Here is a 19,707-nt window from a genome sequence, read left to right as displayed (position 1 = left end):
GGCAAAAGCCCTTCATCAGGAATAAAGGCAGTGAGCCTGAAGCGTGGAGAGATAAGCTAGAGGAGGGTGGGGGTAGGGAGAAAGTAGCATAGAGTACAATGGGTGAGTGGGGGAGGGGATGAAGGTGATAGGTCAGGGAGGAGAGGGTGGAGTGGATAGGTGGAAAAGGAGATAGGCAGGTAGGACAAGTCCGGACAAGTCATGGGGACAGTGCTGAGCTGGAAGTTTGGAACTAGGGTGAGGTGGGGGAAGGGGAAATGAGGAAACTGTTGAAGTCCACATTGATGCCCTGGGGTTGAAGTGTTCCGAGGCGGAAGATGAGACATTCTTCCTCCAGGCGTCTGGTGGTGTGGGAGCGGCGGTGAAGGAGGCCCAGGACCTCCATGTCCTCGGCAGAGTGGGAGGGGGAGTTGAAATGTTGGGCCATGGGGTGGTGTGGTTGATTGGTGCAGGTGTCCCAGAGATGTTCCCTAAAGCGCTCTGCTAGGAGGCGCCCAGTCTCCCCAATGTAGAGGAGACCGCATTGGGAGCAACGGATACAATAAATGATATTAATGGATGTGCAGCTAAAACTTTGATAGATGTGGAAGGCTCCTTTAGGGCCTTGGGTAGAGGTGAGGGAGGAGGTGTGGGCGCAGGTTTTACAGTTCCTGCAGTGGCAGGGGAAAGTGCCAGAATGGGAGGGTGGGTTGTTTGGGGGCGTGGACCTGACCAGGCAGTCACGGAGGGAACGGTCCTTGCAGAAGGCGGAAAGGGGTGGGGAGGGAAATATATTCCTGGTGGTGGGGTCTGTTTGGAGGTGGCGGATATGTCGGCGGATGATTTGGTTTATGCGAAGGTTGGTAGGGTGGAAGGTGAGCACCAGGGGCATTCTGTCCTTGTTACGGTTGGAGGGGTGGGGTCTGAGGGCGGAGGGGCGGGATGTAGACGAGATGCGTTGGAGGGCATCTTTAACCACGTGGGAAAGGAAATTGCGGTCTCTAAAGAAGGGGGCCATCTGGTGTGTTCTGTGGTGGAACGGGTCCTCCTGGGAGCAGATCCGGCGGAGGCAGAGGAATTGGGAATATGGGATGGCATTTTTGCAAGAGGTAGGGTGGGAAGAGGCGTAATCCAGGTAGCTGTGGGAGTCGGTGGGTTTGTAAAAAATGTCAGTGTCAAGTCGGTCGTCATGAATGGAGATGGAGAGGTCTAGGAAGGGGAGGGAGGTGTCAGAGATGGTCCAGGTAAATTTAAGGTCAGGGTGGAATGTGTTAGTGAAGTTGATGAATTGCTCAGCCTCCTCGCGGGAGCACGAGGTGGCCCCAATGCAGTCATCAATGTAGCGGAGGAAGAGGTGAGGAGTGGTGTCGGTGTAATTACGGAAGATCAACTGTTCTACGTAGCCAACAAAGAGACAGGCATAGCTGGGGCCCATACGTGTGCCCATGGCTTTCAGTCTGGGACATCATGGGGAAAGGCCACTTTTGACGGTATTAGGCAAGAACTTGCAAAAGCTGACTGGGGGCAAATATTCACAGGTAAAAAGACGGCTGGAAAATAGGCAGCCTTCAGGAATGAGGTAATGAGAGTCCAGATACAATATGTTCCTCTCAGAGTGAAAGGAAAGGAAATGCTGGATGACTAAAGAAATTGAGGGTTTGGTTAAGAAAAAGAAGGAAGTATATGTCAGGTATAGCCAAGATAGATCAAATGAATCCTTAGACCAGTGTAAAGGCAGTAGGAGTATACTTAAGAGAGAAATCAGGTGGGCAAAAAGGGGATATAAGATAGCTTTGGCAAATACAGTTAAGGAGAATCCAAAGGGTTTTTACGTATTCATTAAGGACAAAAGGGTAATGAAGCAGAAATAAGGCCCCTCAAAGATCAGCAAGGCAGCCTTTGTGTGGAGCTGCAGGAGATGGGAGAGACACTAAATGAGTATTTTGCATCAGTATTTACTATGGAAAAGGACATGCAAGAGAAAGAATGTAGGGAAATAGATGGTGACATCTTGAAAACTGAATGGAGATGGAGGAAGTGCTGGATGTCTTGAAACACATAAAAGTGGATAAATCCCCAGGACCTGATCAGATGTAACCTAGAACTCTGTGGGAAGCTAGGGAAGTGATTGCTGAGATATTTGTATCATCGATAGTCACAGATGAAGTGCCAGAAGACTGGAGGTCGGCAAACGTGGTGCCACTGTTTAAGAAGGGCGGTAAGGACAAGCCAGGGAACTATAGACCAGTGAGCCTCATGTCAGTGGTGGGCAAGTTGTTGGAGGGAATCCTGAGGGACAGGATGTACATGTATTTGGAAAGGCAAGGACTGATTAGGGATAGTCAACATGGCTTTGTGCATGGGAAATCATGTCTCACAAACTTGATTGAGCTTTTTGAAGAAGTAACAAAGAGGATTGATGAGGGCAGAGTGGTAGATGTGATCTATATGGACTTTGGTACGGTGTTTGACAAGGTCCCCCATGGGAGACTGGTTAGCAAGGTTAGATCTCACGGAATACAGGGGGAACTAGCCATTTGGATACAGAACTGGCTGAATAGTAGAAGACAGAGGCTGGTGGTGAAGGGTTGTTTTTCAGACTGGAGGCCTGTGACCATTGGAGTGCCACAAGGATTAGTGCAGGGTTCACTACTTTTCATCATTTATATAAATGATTTGGATGTGAGCATAAGAGGTACAGTTAGTAAGTTTGCAGATGACACCAAAATTGGAGGTGTAGTGGACAGCAAAGAGGGTTACCTCAGATTAAAACAGAATCTGGACCAGATGGGCCAATGGGCTGAGAAGTGGCAGATGGAGTTTAATTCAGATAAATGGAAGGTGCTGCATTTTGGGAAAGCAAATCTTGGCAGGATTTATACACTTGATGGTAAGGTCCAAGGGGGTTTTGCTGAACAAAGAGACCTTGGAATGCATGTTCATAGCTCCTTGAATGTGAAGCCACAGGTCGATATGATAGTGCAGGTCGTGTTTGGTATGCTTTCCTTTATTGGTCAGAGTATTGAGTACAGGAGTTGGGAGGTCATGTTGCGGCTGTACAGGACATTGGTTAGGCCACTGTTGGAGTATTGTGTGCAATTCTGGTCTCCTATCTACCGGAAAGATGTTGTGAAACTTGAAAGAGTTCAGAAAAGATTTACAAGGATGTTGCCAGGGTTGGAGAATTTGAGCTATGGGGAGAGGCTGAATAGACTGGGGCAGTTTTCCCAGGAGTTTCAGAGGCTGAAGTGTGACCTCATAGACGTTTATAAAATCATGAGGGGCATGGATAAGATAAATAGACGAAGTCTTTTCCCTGGGGTGGGCGAGTCCAACTAGAGGGCATAGGTTTAGAGTGAGAGGGGAAAGATATAAAAGACACCTAAGGGACAACATTTTCACACGTGTATGGAATGAGCTGCCAGAGGAAGTGATAGAGGCTGGTACAACTGCAACATTTAAGAGGCATTTGGATGGGTATATGAATAGGAAGGGTTTGGAGGGATATGGGCCGGGTGCTGGCAGGTGGGACTAGATTGGGTTGAGATATCTGGTCGGCATGGACGGGTTGGACCGAAGGGTCTGTCTCCATGCTGTACGTCTCTATAACTCTATTTGCTGGATCATAACAATGTTCTTATTTATCATCTGCTGTTGTCATTCAAGATGATAATCAAGGGTTTATCTTTCCTACAGTATGGAAACAGGTCCTTCAGCCCAACAAGCCCACACCGACCCTTCAAAGAGTAACCCACCCAGACCCATTCTCCTATCCTGTATTTACCCCTGAGTAATGAACCTAACACTATGGACAATTTAGCATGGCCAATTCCCCTAACCTGCACATCTTTGGACTGTGGGAGGAAACTGGAGCACCCATTCCTGAAGAAGGGTTCATGCCTGAAACATCGATTTTCCTGCTCCTTGGATGCTGCCTGACCTGCTGCGCTTTTCCCGCAACACATTTTCACCACCCAGATAAAACCCACGCAGACACGGGGGGAATGTGCAAACTCCACACAGACAGTCGCCCGAGGCTAGAATTGAACCTGGGTCCCTGGCACTGAGAGGCAACAGTGCTAACCACTGAGCCACTGTGCCACCCAAGTTGCTTTTGAAGGGAGCTGGGTGGGTTCTTGCAGTGTCTATTACAGATGGCATACATTGCTGCTGCTGTGTGTCAGTGGTGGAGTGAGTGAATTATTAGGTTGGTGGATGGTGTGTTAGTCAAGTGGGCTGTGTTGTCCTGGATGGTATCAAGCTGCTGAAGTGTTGTGCCATCGCAGTCATCTAGACAAATGGAGAATTTTCTATCACCCTTCTGACATGTGTCCTGTACATGATGCGCAGGCATTGGAGAGACAGGAGGTGAGTTTCTTGCCACAGAATTCCCAGGCTCTGACCTGCTCTCGTAGCCACAGCATGTAGCTGGACCATAGAACATAGAAACATACAGCACAGAACAGGCCCTTACACCCACAATGTTGTGCCGAGACTTAATCCTAATGTAAAATATATTAACTTAACCTATGCACCCCTCAACTCACTGCTATCTATGTGCATTTCCAGCAGTCACTTAAATGTCCCCAATGACTTCACTTCCACCACCTCAACTAGCAATGCATTCCATGCATTCACAACTCTCTGTGTAAAGATTCTACCTCTGATGTCTCCTTTATACCTTCCTCCTAATATCTTCAAACTATGACTTTTCTTACCAGTCAATCCTGCCCTGGGGAAAAGTCTCTGGCTATTAACTCTATCTATTCCTCTCATTATCTTGTATATCTCAATCAGGTCTCCTCTCTTCCTCCTTCTCTCCAGAGAGAAAAATCTGAGCTTATTCAGTCTTTCTTCATAAGGCAAGTCCTCCAGTCCAGGCAGCATCCTGATAAACATTCTTTGCATCCTCTCCAAAGCCTCCACATCTTTCCTATAGTAGGGCGACCAGAACTGGGCACAATATTCCAAGTGTGGTCTCACCAGGGACTTGTAGAGCTGCAGCAAAACTTCGCGGCTCTTAAACTCGATACCCTTGTTAATGAAAGCCAAAATACCATATGCTTTCTTAACAACCCTATACACTTGGGTGGCATCTTTGAGGGATCTATGTACTTGCACACCCAGATCCCTCTGTTCCTCCACACCGCCAAGAAACCAGTTAAGTTTCTGTTCATTGGTCATCCCCAGGATGATGATGCAGCATTTTTGATGAGGATAGTATTGTAAAATATAAAGGGGAGATAGATTCTTTTTTGTTGAAATTGATCATTTTCATGACACTTGTGTAGCATGAATGTTACTTGCTATTTGCGATATCTTGCAGCATTTGGACATGGGCTGCTTCAGTATTTGAGGAGGTAAAAACAATGACTGCAGATGCTGGAAACCAAATACTGGATTAGTGGTGCTGGAAGAGCACAGCAGTTCAGGCAGCATCCAACGAGCAGCGAAATCGACGTTTTGGGCTGTGTTGGTTGTGTGGCCGAGCGGTCTAAGTCGCTGGATTAAGGCTCCAGTCTTGACAGAGGCGTGGGTTCGAATCCCACCGCTGCCATTTCTGCTGAACAGCTCCAACGGCACAGCTGGTTTAAATGCTGCTTCAATCCCTGCTGCAGTGTTGGCTCAGTATTTGAGGAGTCATGAATAGTGAAAACATTAGGGAACATTCACACTTCTGACTATATAATAGAGGAAATGTAATTGATAAAGCAGCTGAAGATGGCTGATCTAATCTTGGTATTAATTCCACTTCCCTTTGCGTTCCCCTCAACTCTTGATGCCCCTATATTTTGAACATGTGTCTAACTCAACTTGGTAATATCCAATGACTCAGCCTCTACTGCTCTGCTGGGTAGGGAATCTTAAAGATTCACAACCATCTGAGGGATGAAATTGCTCTCCATCTCTGTCTTAAATGGGCAATTGCCTATTCTAAGAAGCTATAACAACATTAGAAAGTGAAGTATAGAAAAGAGTATGGGAAATGGAGCTGAGATAGAGCATTGCAGGTGAAACAGTTGCACAGATACAACTGGTCAAATCTCCATTTTAGTACTTCTGTGATGTGTGTACTGATCCATGCTGTGATTTAAGTTCATTCAATGTGGGACATATTCCTTGAATACATAAAAGTAAAAGTTGAAGTCTCGCTAGCTTAATGGCACTGGGGACAGTTGTAGGATCTGCTAACAGTATATATATTAAAAAAGGAGCTTTCAAATACACAGCTTAGTATCATGCCAAGCTGATAACTATCCACCAACCTTTGGAAAATGCAAGTTACATGGATGCTCTTCACAGTGAAGTGGCAGCTGAAACTTATTACCCTTGTTGACACGTCAAGGATGTTTGACGTATATGAATTTTGTTGGTATCAATAGAGCAATAATATAACAAGACTGAGTACGTCAGGGAAGGAAATGGAGGCAGGGCATGTCATTTCTTAACTTGGCTACATGGTTAAAGCTCTGGAAAGATTTGATTCCAAACAAAATAGTCTTCATTAAGTAGTCTGGCTTGGAAATTCAGTAAGGCTCTGCTTTTGCTTCATATTAGTTTTCAATGACCTGTGTTATAATTTCTCGACTCTCTTAAACCATGTTTATTTTACAGAATGCAATCCTGAGCTCCATTTCAGATGTGGAAGTGGCCGGTGTGTCCTGAAGTCCTGGGTTTGTGATGGAGACCATGACTGCAGAGACAAGTCTGATGAGGTTAACTGCTGTAAGTCATCAATTCACCATCAATGTTTATGGCTTATCAGTAAGTCAAGAACTTGGGAATAGACTGAAAAACGTATCCGGAGCCCTGTTGTTCCCTTGTGGTATATAAGGAAGAGTGTGTGCACTTGAACTATTTCCCATGAAAATTGTAATTAAGGAGCAAAGTTTTATAGCTAACATCATGCAGGCAATACTTGGACTTATTTTGTGAGTTTATACTTAAGCATCAAATTATTAATCCAAATTAAGTTCTATGAGCATATGCACAAAAATAATGAAAAGCTAAGCATCACTGTCTGAGTGTAATGCTAAATAATTACTTTCTTCATGCTGGTAAGTCTAAGTGTGTGAATTGTGAATAACATATTACAAACTGAAGGTGGATTTATATTATCTAAAGTAAAAGTGAGTTTTTCTTTAACCTGGTAATTCATTTGTTTCCAGGGAAGTCAATGTTCTCACTTTGGCCTCACTTTTCTCACCATCTCTCCTCAAGGCGTTGATGCCTGCTGGATATTCTGCATTCTAGCTATTCCTTATGTGCAGACCAAATGATTAAATGACAGCGAACTACAGAATGTACAAAAACTAAGCCAAGTCTGCTCTTCACATGTAAGCCCTCAAATTTCTGAAGGATCACACACTGCCGTGTTGTGAAGAAAAGCGTTGGCCTGCCAAAGTTGTCCAAAATGTTCAGATTAACTATATCTCCCTATTCTAGGATAAGGTTTACAACATTTTGATGTAAGATTGGTGTCCAACCCAGTAATGGTGAGGAATTTTATTCTATCAGCTTGTTCTGCATCCTACAGTAGGCTGAGCTGATAGAAGCTAAAAAGAATTAAGATCTATTTAAAACCCGTCAAATTTCTACTTTTCTGTACTGAAGACAAATCGTATTCAACTCCAAACTTTAATTCTATTTCTCTCGCCACTGATGCTGCCAGACTTGCTGATGACTTGTAGCAATTTCCATTTTTATTGGAGAAGCTGGCAATGTTCTCCTTTGAGCAGAGGAGATTGAAGGGAGATTTGATATCAATTGTCAAGTTTATTACAGGTAGACAAAGAATACTGCTCCGATCAGCTGGTGGTACAAGGTCACATGGACAGACTTTTGCCAAGAGATGCAAGGCAGGGTGAGGAGGGGCAGATCCAGGAAGAGCTTATTTTAAAGAACAAGTGCTAATGAGCTAGAATTAGCTTCCTTTGAAGGTGGTGGAAGAGGAGTAGATGCATGATTCCAAAGGAAGATTGGATGGGCACATGAGCAAAATAAGCCTACAGAGTTGCAAGGAAGTGGGGCAGATCCGATTGTTTTACAGAGGGTGGGTGTAGACTCAATGACAAGGAGTTTCCTCCTGTATCGTAATGACTCTATGACTTATCCTCATTAAGTTACTCTGTCACCTACCTACTTGGTCTGCTAATCTGTCTGTCTTCTGAAGTATTTCACAGTCCTCATTCTTTACTGAACTCAGAGCATTGGTTAGTACTTGGAACTATGACATTGGTGAGAGTATGGAAACTAGGCTGACAGATGGACAGGACTGGCAGCTGAATGTCTGATGATTTTGATGTTTCAGGTGTGATAGAAAGGAATGTAAAAGGGGTGGGGGAGTTGCACAACCGGTAAAGCAGTATCTCATGGCTGTACTGAGGGAGGATGCTTTAGAGCACTTGTGCAGTGAGGCAGAATGGGTAGAAGTCAGGAATAGGAAAGGTGAAATCAGAGGCCTGGGGGTATACAGCAGGCCTCCCAACAGCCAGCAGGAGATAGAGGAGATAATATGTGGAGAGATTTTAGAAAGATGTAAAAACAGCAGGATTGTTGTGGTGGGTGACTTTGACTTCCCCTATGTTGACTCTTTGCGCTAGGGGCTTGGATGGAGCAGAATTTGTAAGGACCATTCAGGAAGGATTCTTGACACAGTATGTAATCAGTCCAACCAGAGAAGGGGTAATACTGGACCTGGTTTTGGGAAATGAGCCCGGCCAGGTGAGTGAAGTTTCAGTGGGGAAGCATTTCAGGAGTAGTGACCATAATACCATGAGTTTTACTTTATTCATATATTGGGATAACAGCAGTCCTCAGGTGAGGGTGTTAAATTGGGAGAAATCAAGCAACAATATTAGGCAGGAACTGGAGAATGTTGATTGAAGGTGGCTGTTTGAGGGTAAGTCTACATCAGACATGTGGGAATATTTCAAATGGCCGTGACTGAGTGTTCAGGAGCAGCACGTTCCTCTGGGAATGAAGGATAGGTATGACAAGGTATGTGAACTGTGGATGACCAGGGATGTTATGACCTTGGTCAGAAAGAAAAAGGAAGCGTATGTTAGGTCTAGGAAGATGGGAACTGATGAAGCCCTTGAAGTGTGGAAGGAAAGTAGGAAAGAACTTAAACAAGGAATTAGAAGGGCTAAAGGGGTCATGAAAAGTCATTAGCAAACAGGATTAAGGAGAATCCCAAGGCTTTAATACACATTTTAAAAGCTAGAGGGTACCAAGGAAAGGGTTGACCCACTCATGGACAAAGGAGGGAATTTATGTGTGGAGCCAGAAGTGGTAGGTGAGGTCTTAAATGAATATTTTGTGCTGGTATTCACCAAAGAGAAGGAATTGCTGGAGGATGATTTCAGAGAAGGAAGTGTTGAATTTCTAAGCCAAGTTGCTATTAAAAATGAAGAGGTGTTGTGTGTCTTTAAAAGCATTAAGGTAGATACGTCCCTGGGACCTGATGGGATCTATCCCAGAATATTGTGGGAAACAAGACAAAAATTTGCTACAGCATTGACAGGCATCTTTGTATCTTCTTTGGCCAGAGGTAAGATTCCAGAGGACTGGAGAATAATTAATGTTACCCAATTGTTTAAAAAGAGTATCAGGGATAATCCAGGGAATTACAGGCCTGTTAGCCTCACATCAATGGCAGGGAAATTATTGGAAAAGATTCTCAGGGTCAAGATCTATATGTATTTAGAAGCAGATGGACTGGTTAGAAATAAACAGCCTGGTTCTGTGTGAGGGAGATCATGCCTCACTAACTTAATCAAGTTTTTTGAGGAGGTGATGAAGATGATTGATGAGGGAAAAGCGGTTAATGTTGTTGACATGGATTTCAGTAAAGCCTTTGACAAGCTCACTCATGGCAGACTGGTAGAAAAGGTGAAATATCAGAAGTGAGCTGGCAAGATGGATACAGAACTGACTTAGTCATAGGAGACAGAGGGTAGCAGTGGAAGGATGCTTTTCGGAATGGAGGTTTGTGACTAATGGGGTTCCACAGGGATCAGTGTTGGGACCTCTGCTGCTTGTGATCTATAAAAATTATTTGGAAGAAAATATAGCTGGTCTAATTAGTAAGTTTGAAGACAATACAAAGATTTGTAGAAGAGAGATCTGAATGTGTAGGTCCACAGATCACTGAAGATGATAAACTAGTAAAAATGGCCTGTGGCATGCTTGCCTTCATTGGAAGGGGCAGTGAGTATAAGGATAAACAAGTTATGCTGCAGCTTTATAGAACTTTAGTTAGGCCATACTTGGAATATGCATACAGTTCTGGTAACCACAGTACCAGAAGATGTGGATACTTTGGAGAGTGTACAGAAAAGATTTACCAGGATGTTGCCTGGTATGAGGAGGTTTTAACTATGAACAAAGGTTAGATAGCCTAAGTTTGTTTTCACTGGAATGCAGGAGGTTAAGGGCGACCTGATAGAAGTTTATACGATTGCGAATGACATGGATAAAGTAGAAAGTGTGAGGCTTCTTCCCAGGTTGGAGGGGTCAATTACTAAGGGACACAGGTTCAAGGTGTGAGGGAGGAAATTTAAAAGAGACGTGCGAAGCAAGTTTTTCACATAAAGGGTGGTGAGTTCCTGAAATATCCTGCCAGAGGAGGTGTTGGAAGCAGACACAATAGCAGCATCCAAGAAGCACCTGGACGAATACATGAATAGGAAGGGAATAGAGAGATATGGATCTTTAAGTGAAGACAGTTTTAATATGGAAGGGCAAAATGTGTTGGCGCAGGCTTGGAGGGCCGAAGAGCCTGGTCCTGTGCTGTGTTGTTCTTTGTTCCTAATTTGTGTTGGCAGTAAATTCTAATATTCTATTTACTATTTTAATGTCATCTCTACATACCATAACAAGGGTGTACTCCACTCAGGTACTTCATTTCAAACCTTGTGAATCCAAAATACGTCCGTTAACACTTTGCTTCCTATCCATTAATCAACATTCTATTCAGCCATTGCATTGCAACTCATTACATATGCTTGAATAGTTTTCAATAAACCTCTTATTCAACATATTATTGAAAGCTTATTGAAAATTTATATAATACTTCTTTTACTGCATTCCCTTTATCTCTATAATAGTAAACCTTTTCAAAAATCTCAAATAAATTTCTTAAACTTAATTTTCTATTAACAAATCTACACTGATGGCCATTGATTAATCCATGTTTCTTTAATGTTGACTAATTATATCTCGTTCTGAATTCTAAGCATTTCCCTACAAATTGAAGGAACAAAGTGCCCTTTAATTACCCAGTTTATCTTTGAAAAGGAATATTACATTAAGTACTCCAATACAGTTGCATAGCCTATATGTTTAAGGAGGAGTGTCCAGAACTTCTGTTATTTCTGTTCACTCCCTTCATCATGCTTGGGTTTGCATCATCCACTGTTGGTATATCAATATCTTGATGTACAACTTGATTGCAGTAGCATTTCCACTTCCTTGTAGTTCTCAATTCTGGAGTTATTTTATTTCCTTAAAAAGAGAGACCTGAATTGCATTTGAAATTATCTAACCAAAGCCCCTATATATTTCAACTCTGCCCCGATCAGTAGCTACAATAATTCCTGATAGCCAGTCATTCACCTAGATCCAATACTTCTGTTGTTTAGTAAAGTTGGTGTTTCTTAAGTCTTCAGACTTTAGCACTGTGTCTATGTCACAGTACGTACTTGCTCAATGCTGTGTGACTGTAAACTCTGCATTGGAGAATGGATCTTTAAAAGTTGTCAAAATAATTTCATTTTAACTTAATTATTTTATAAATATGATAATTGTTTTCCAGCTTGCAAGAGCCAGGGTCTGATGGAATGTAGTAATGGTCGATGTATTCCAAGCATTTTCCACTGTGATGGTGAGAATGACTGTGAGGACTGGAGTGATGAACTGAACTGTTCCAAAACCCATGGTTTGTAGTCCATTCTAATTCAGTACAATTATGAAATCTAAAATGCTCACGCCTTAAAAGTATGAACTTAATCACGCAGCAATCAATTCTAGTTGACAAATAAGCTATTTCCACAATAAAATGTCATTAGTTTCAAAGCTAAATAAAATTGATGAATAAAATGAGTGGAAAAAATGTTAATATTTTTCAGAAGAATAATTTTACTCATTTATTCAAATATAAATGTAAATTAATTTAATTAGATCAGTTAAAATTTATTTTATTTCTCTTAGTGGTGCACAAGTATATTTGTATAAGATTAAATCTCTGGACTAACTAATAGTTAATGGTGCTAGTTATAGAGTCATTCCTAAATAAACAAAACAGACCTTACCATAATGGTATTTCCAATATCTTTAAACAATGTTTTCTAGTTGCTTATGATTATGGAAGCCTGATGATCAGTACAGGTACACAATCCTTTATCTGAAATCCTTGGGGCCAGTTGTTTCTTAGAATTGGGAAATTTTTCGATGTCGGAATAAATTACATTTTCACAGTGACATCTTTTAAAAAATTACCGAACAGCAGATGACCATGTGAATAGTATGAGTGCTGAGACAAAATTGAAGCCTGCCAGTGCTGGCCCACGGTGCCAAGTCATATCTGAGTAATGTGGTTCGAGTGGGTGTGGAGTTGGGTGACCTGTTCACACATGAAAAAAGATTTTGGATTTTGGAGCTTTCTGATTGTGGAATTTTGGATAAAGGATTGTTTACCTGTATATGGCACTATTTGAAGTGTTAGGCAGAATCTACTGCTGCCGACCCTCCGTGAGGTGGATTTCAAGATGGAGGGGTGGGGTTATAATCTGCTGCTGTTCCCATTGCCTCAGATAAAGTCTGGACCAAGAAGGCTTGTGAGCTTTCTTCCCCGCTACCCACCTATTTCCCCCCCACCAACACACACACTTGGGTTGGTAATTCAGAGATCCTGAACAACTGGTGGAATTTGAGTTCTATTGATATCTGGAATTGAAAGATTGAATCAATGATGGTGGCCATGACAATTGTTATCAACCATATCAATTTCCTGATGAAGGGCGTTTGCTCGAAATGTCGACTTTCCTGCTCCTCGTATGGTGCCTGACCAGCTGTACTTTTCTAGCACCACACTCTTGGTTCTAATCTCCAGCATGTGCAGGACTTACTTTTGCCTAATTGTTATCAATCGTCAACTGGTTCACTTTTTTGAAATGGAAGTTTGCCATTCTGACCTGGTTTAGCTACAGACTCACAGCAATATGCTAACTTTAAAAAAAAGCTACGGATGCTGCAGATCTGAATTCTAAAAAAGGTTTTTCAACAATCACTGTTTTTGCTTGTAATATATCAATGACTTGCCTGAAAAAAGCGAATGTACTTAACCATGTTTGCGGATGGCACAAACATTGATGGGAAGGCCAATGATAAGGATGGTACAAGGAGACCACTGAAGGATATAGACAGGTTAAGTGAGTGGGCAAAAGCTTGGCAGATTGAGCAAAATGTGCAAAAGTGTGAGGTTATGCACATTGGTAGAAAGAATACAAAAGCTGAATACTATTTAAATGGAAAGCTGCAGCACAGAGGAATTTGGGGAGTCCTAGTGCATAAATTACAAAAAGCTAGCATCCAAGTTCAGTGGGTAATAGGGATGATAAACAAAATTTTAGCCTTTCTTTCAAAGGGAATTGAGTTTCAAAAAAATAGAGAAGTCTTGCTATAACTATTCAAGGCACTAGTCAGACCATAGTAGAAGTACTGTGATCAATTTTGGTCCCCTTATTTAAGGGAAGATATCTTTGCATTGGAGTCATTCCAGAGAAGGTTTCTTAACTCAATTCTGGGTATGGGGAGATTCTGTTATGAAGAGAGGTTGAGTTATTGAATTGGTACTTATTGGAGAACTGTAGAGACTGGGTGGTTGAGCATATTCAAGGCTATCATAGACTTCTAATCATTAAGCAAATCAAGAGTTCTTGTGGGGATAGAAAAGCAAGTAAGTGGAATTGGGGATTATTAGATCAGCTTAAATCATAGAAATTAGAGTTGATCATTTGGCCCTTTGCTACTCTGCCATTCATTACAATCACAATAATCATCTTCTCAGGCCCCTGTCCCCTCGTTCACCCCATACCTTTTGATCCCTTTAGCTATAAAAACTATATCTAACTCTTTCTTGAAAACATTGTATGTTTTGGCCTCAGCCGTTTTCTGTGGCAGAGAGTTCCATAGGCTCACCACTCTCTAGGTGAAGAAATTTTTCCTCATCCCAATCGCAAATGGCTTATTTCATATCTTTAGACTGCGACCCTTGCTTTTGGATTCCCCAGTCATCGGGAACATCCTTCCTGCATTTACACTGTCGAACCCTGTTTGAATTTTCTAGGTTTCAATGAGATCCTTCTTATCCTTCTGAACTCCAATGAATACACTCCTAACCAATCAGTCTCTCTTCTGACATCAAAGAGAGGCTGGATTGATTAGGATATTGAATGATAAAGCATTCTCAATGAGCCAAATGGCTCACTAATGGCTCTATGTCTTCTGGTCAATGTGGTGAACTCTTAACTGTCCCCTCAAATGGCTCAGCAAGTCACTCACTTCAAGCAAAGTTAGTGTTGAGCAACAACTGCTGGGTCTTGCCAGCAATCCTCTCACTCCGCTTAAGGACATCATCCTGCTGCCTCTGAGGCTCACTTAGGGCTGGACGGAGTTCTCGGTATCTGGGGAGAGCAGCAAACAAACTCTCTTATTGCCAAATTGTTGGATGTGCCTGTTTAAAAGATTGAGGACCTGATTAGGGAGGGAAGATGGCTAGTAGTTGGCAACCTTCTTGCTGCAATCCCCATCCAGCTAATGTTTACCTTTCCTGAAGGATCCCACAAACTCAGCTGAGGATCCATATATTAACAATAGCTTTCACTGGCAAAGACACCTGTCCGAGACCACCCTTATTAAATTCTGTCCTTTATTGCCTTCAAATTAGGGGGTGTTTAAAAAGTTAGAATTTATTTTGATTTTCTTTTTGTGTATTAAAAGTGAATGCTTGTGCAGGAGATAGAGCACTTCAGTACTTTTTGTGAACCAAATGTCAGCTTCATATACTCCCAGGTTAGGCTGCTGACTGATACTTCATCAAAATGTTCTGTTTGCCAATAGAATTTTAGGCTATTCTACAGCACCATCTTAAACTGCCTGAACCTTAAAAAGCCACAGGGAAAATGAAGATCCTCTCCTGTGTCCATGAATATTGAAATGTGATTTGTTGACCAAACAGCATCTTACATTGTAGATGAGCTGGACAAATTTGACATCCTGATAAAGGGTATACAAAAATTTAATTTTGAGAAAGAGTAGCATTAAAAATAGCAATCATATGTTTTCTGTTTGCTCCAGCAGATCAGAACTCTTGCAAGGAAGGGAATTTATCCTGTGCTGAAAATTCCTGTACAGACACCTGCAATGGCTCTAGTTGTGCAGCTCACGACAGTAGAACAAACTGCAGTAAGTTAGAGCGATTTGATCAAATTATTCCAAAAGATGCGTGGTCTGCCATGGCACACCACACAACTAAAGTTTATTTCCTTTTGACCACAAATATATGTAATATTTGCAATGGCAATACATCATATTTGTGCATCCCACATTGTACAGAGGAACCTCGACTATCCGAATGAAATGGGCGGGCACTATTTTGTTTGGATAATTGATTATTCGGTTAATTGATTCAATTCCTTTCCTCTGGGGCTACGAGTTTTCTGTTAAGTCCCCTCCCCATTCAGGAGACTAGGCAGTAGCACACCGCGTGAGAGCCCCCACCCTCCAACCTGCTCCATCACTGCGCCGCTGCCCGCGCCCCAAACCCGTCCAACACTGCCATCGTTTACTCCCACCTTCTCCCCCAAAACCCATCCAACGCCAACCCGCTTCCCCTTGCCTGCCCCCCAACCCTGTCCATCACCACTCTTCACCCCCGCCCCCCCCACCATGTCTTTGATGTAATGTTTCTATCGGAACCTCGAGATCTCGTTCGGATAATCCAATATTCGGATAATTGAGGTTCCTCTGTAATAAGACACTCCAGACATGGTATCATGTTTGATTTTCATTATTAGTAGAGAGTTTGTCTAATATTTAACCTTCAGCCATTTTATCAAAACCAACTTTTTAAAACTCAAGTATCTTGCAAGAAAATCCATTTAAATGTTCTTCCCTCATGCAGGTAAATGTGAGCCCATTACTCTTGAGCTCTGTATGAATCAGCCATACAACTCCACCATCTACCCTAACTACCTGAGTCACCGGGACCAGAAAGAGGCATCAATTAGCTGGGAATTTTCACTCTTTCCGAACCTTGTTCAGACGAATTGTTACAAGTACCTCATGTTTTTTGCGTGCAGCATCCTTGTACCAAAGTGTGACTATGAGACTAATCAACGGGTCCCACCTTGCAGGTAATGCAGAATGCCCTCCTTATTCAAAAGATTGGAAAGGATATGGAGAGCACTACTCCATTTTGTTGCAGACATTTTCATAATAACCTAATGGAGTAGGTTGCAGTAATAATGCATCAGGTTTTGTTTTATCACAGATATAATCCAAGTCTGCTATATTCATAGTTCATGCAAAATTCTTGAGTGAATAAAACAATATGTAATATATATTGGTGCATTTGTCACTTATTTCATTAACAAAATTAATTTGCTTGATGCCAAAAGATTCCATTAAAATGCATATCTACGTACCTTCAATTTTCTTCACCATCAATTAGAGGATATTCCATGTAGATAGTGAATTGGGAAACAACAGTGGTAGAGAATATGGAGTAAAGGAGTTTAATATTGACCAGGCCAGACCCCTCAAAACCTTTCAAGAACGTAGCCCAGACCCTAACTTTGCTAGTTGTTTTAAACAGGTGTAAAGTCGGTATTCCAGGAGAATCAGCTGGTCCAAACTCTTAGTTTTAAACAAAACAGAATGTATTTACACAATTACTGAATGAAACACAAAGGACAGAAAACAGAATACTGAGTAAGTTTTCCTATCTGAAAACCCAACAGATCATCCCATTTCATGATGCTGTTCCAAAATACTTGCAACAATCCCCATAAACACCCTTTGGCACAAAAAGTAAAATCAAACACAGGGTCTTACAGGATAGGAGTCAGAAGAGAAGACAAGCCTAAACTTGCTTCTGAATTCCAGCAATGTTTCCACACAACTGCTACAACAACAAAAAAACCAAACCAGAGAAAAACTGAGCTGGGAGAAGTGGCCGCTCCCCTTTCATTATACAAGTCTTTTTTTAACTTGAAAGTCTTCTGCCTGAGGCAGTATCTGTTATTTGTAAATAGATTGGCCCTAAAACCCATCCAAGCTCAGACTTTGTGGAACCTGTGTCACTTACAACCTCTTTGAGAAAAACCAAGAACAACAAAACCTCGTTAAAGGAGCAACATCATCTCAAGTTGATTAATTAATTGATAGACCATCAAAATGATCTCTCGGTCAAGCTTTAATTGTAACAATATGTCCAACTAATCGCAGGAAAAAGTGCATGGCCGTTTGGTATTTATTATTTTTAATGGGAAAGTTATTGCATATGCAATTAGTTGTCCTCCTATTTTATCATATTTTAATTATTATTTAATATTTTCATTCTTATGTTAAGATCCCTATGTGAAGACTCCAAAAATCATTGTGAGACTGTACTGAGTATGGTTGGACTGCAGTGGCCAGAGGACACTGATTGCAAACAGTTCCCCAGAGAAACCTCTGACAATAGGACATGTCTGATGCCTGATGAGAATGTGGAAGGTTAGTATTAATTTTATAGGTTTTAAGAGTTATATTAAGTTGCAACTTTGGTATGGTTATGTTTTTTGTCTCAATTTTGATACCTTCCTGAGAGATATTTTCTTTCTTGAAGAAGCTGGCACTTAATGCGGCAAAGTTCCTTGGGTGTCAGACAACCTCAATACCTCTTCCCAATGGCCATTGTTCATCTTTAACTTTAAACACTAAGATGTAAATGTTTGTTTTCGCCCCGTAGGCAGTAATCTGACTGAGTGAATCATTGTCCCTGTCTCCTCCTTCCCCTCTCCCAAAATAATCTTGTTTGAAGGTCACAAGAAATAGGAGCAGCAAATAGGCATCTGCCAATAAGCATGTTATGCCATCCAGGAAGGTCCTGAATGATATGTTTGTAGCCTTACCTCCTCTTTCCATGCTGCCCCCAGAACTCTTTACTTTCCTATCAATGAAAAAGTTATGTGTACCCTCAACCCTGAGTATCTTCCATGACCCAGCCTCCACTGTAGTCTGTAGAAGAGAATGCCAAATATGAATTACTACATGAGGGCAAACATTTTCCTCATCTCGTCTTAACTGGAAAGTCTGTTAGTTTGAAACTGAGCCCTAGCTCTAGCTTCTCCTGTGAGAGGAAACATCCTCTCAGAGCTGTCACTGAGGTTCCCTCAGAATATTTTATATTTTTATAAAATCACCACTCGTTTCTCTGAATTCCAATGAGTATAGACGCAACCTTTCATCATAATGAAACACTTACGTTTCAGAATCAGTCAAGTGAACCATTCTTGAACTCCTTCCAAATTAAATGTATCCTTCTTTAAGTAGGAAATCATAAGTGTGCAAAGTACTCCAGTGTGGTTTCTTCAATACCCTGTATAAATGTTTGATGCAGAGTAATGCCGATAGTGTGGGTTCAATTCCCATATCGACTGAGCTCACCCTGAAGGTTTTGCCTTTTCAACATAACACCTGGCCCAAGGTATGGTAGCCCTCAGGCTAAAAGTACCACCATTCAGACTTCTGTAATGAGACAGCAGCCCTGTGGTTCTCTGGGGCTATGACAACTTTAATCTTTGCTTACAGTTGTAATGAGATGACCTGGCTTTTACATTGCATTCCCCCTGCAAATAAGGTTCAACATTACATCTACTTGGTGTAACTGTGTGATAGCTTTTTGTCATTCATGTGAAAGGACACACAAGGATGTTGTGTACTGAGGAATTCTGTGTGTTGCTCACATTTTTTTTGATACCACACACTTCGCCTCTCTATATTCTTTGCAGAATCCTTGTGTCCTCATCATTATTTGGTTTAATACCTACTTTTGTGTCATCAACAAATTTGGCTGCAATCTACTCAGTTCCTTCATCCAAGTCATTGACTATCTGCCTCCTGTTAGTTATCTATTGAATTAAAGTCCTACCACCCCAAACCTCAACTTCAGCATCATGGGGTCTTATTTCGTAGAGTAACCATTTTTACTCTACAAAATGCCTTTTGTGATGCCTAGGCCAGATAGCACATAATCTGTTGTTGGGAAAATGTCTGTTTTTTATAAAGAATGGAATAGAAAAGCATTGAGTAACATGAAATATAATCAAGCAGAGTTAGCATGGCCTTATGAAGGGGAAACCAAGCCTGACAGAATTACTGAGGAGGAAACAACCAGGGTAGTTAATAGGGAAACAATAAATGTTAAGAGCGTATGAGCCCATGGTGGTTGGAGTTGTAAATTAACGTCACTAAAATCCTACCATATCATAGGGCTGCTTTCCATTGTAGAGGGAGAACTGGTGGTAACTCAAACTGAGGGGCACAACACCTCAGGTGAGGAGAGACATTGAGAAGAAGAGTCCTTAATGGTAACCTTAGCTGTTGTGCGAATTGAATGCATGCTGTTTGCACCACACTTCATTGCAAACCAACCATCCAGCCAACTGAACAACTGACCCC

General features: G+C 41.8%; 1 protein-coding gene across 6 annotated transcripts in view; it reads left to right on the top strand.

Annotated features, from left to right (window-relative positions):
- The window catches only part of corin (corin, serine peptidase), a 266,366-nt gene that overhangs the window by 193,055 nt on the left and 53,604 nt on the right, over positions 1-19,707 (top strand). For 5 of the 6 annotated variants that reach the window (XM_072568771.1, XM_072568761.1, XM_072568743.1 and 2 more), the window contains 5 exons: positions 6,595-6,705; positions 11,798-11,920; positions 15,340-15,447; positions 16,166-16,397; positions 17,615-17,760. In XM_072568771.1, coding sequence (XP_072424872.1) covers positions 6,595-6,705; positions 11,798-11,920; positions 15,340-15,447; positions 16,166-16,397; positions 17,615-17,760 — 720 coding nt within the window. The remainder of the gene's footprint in view (positions 1-6,594; positions 6,706-11,797; positions 11,921-15,339; positions 15,448-16,165; positions 16,398-17,614; positions 17,761-19,707) is intronic. The other variant, XM_072568751.1, reaches the window with a different exon arrangement.

The sequence above is a fragment of the Chiloscyllium punctatum genome, chromosome 1 (genome assembly GCF_047496795.1).
Source record: "Chiloscyllium punctatum isolate Juve2018m chromosome 1, sChiPun1.3, whole genome shotgun sequence".
Taxonomy (NCBI): Eukaryota; Metazoa; Chordata; class Chondrichthyes; order Orectolobiformes; family Hemiscylliidae; genus Chiloscyllium; species Chiloscyllium punctatum.
The sequence above is the reverse complement of the archived record's forward strand: the minus strand, read 5'-3'. Positions and strand labels throughout refer to the sequence as shown.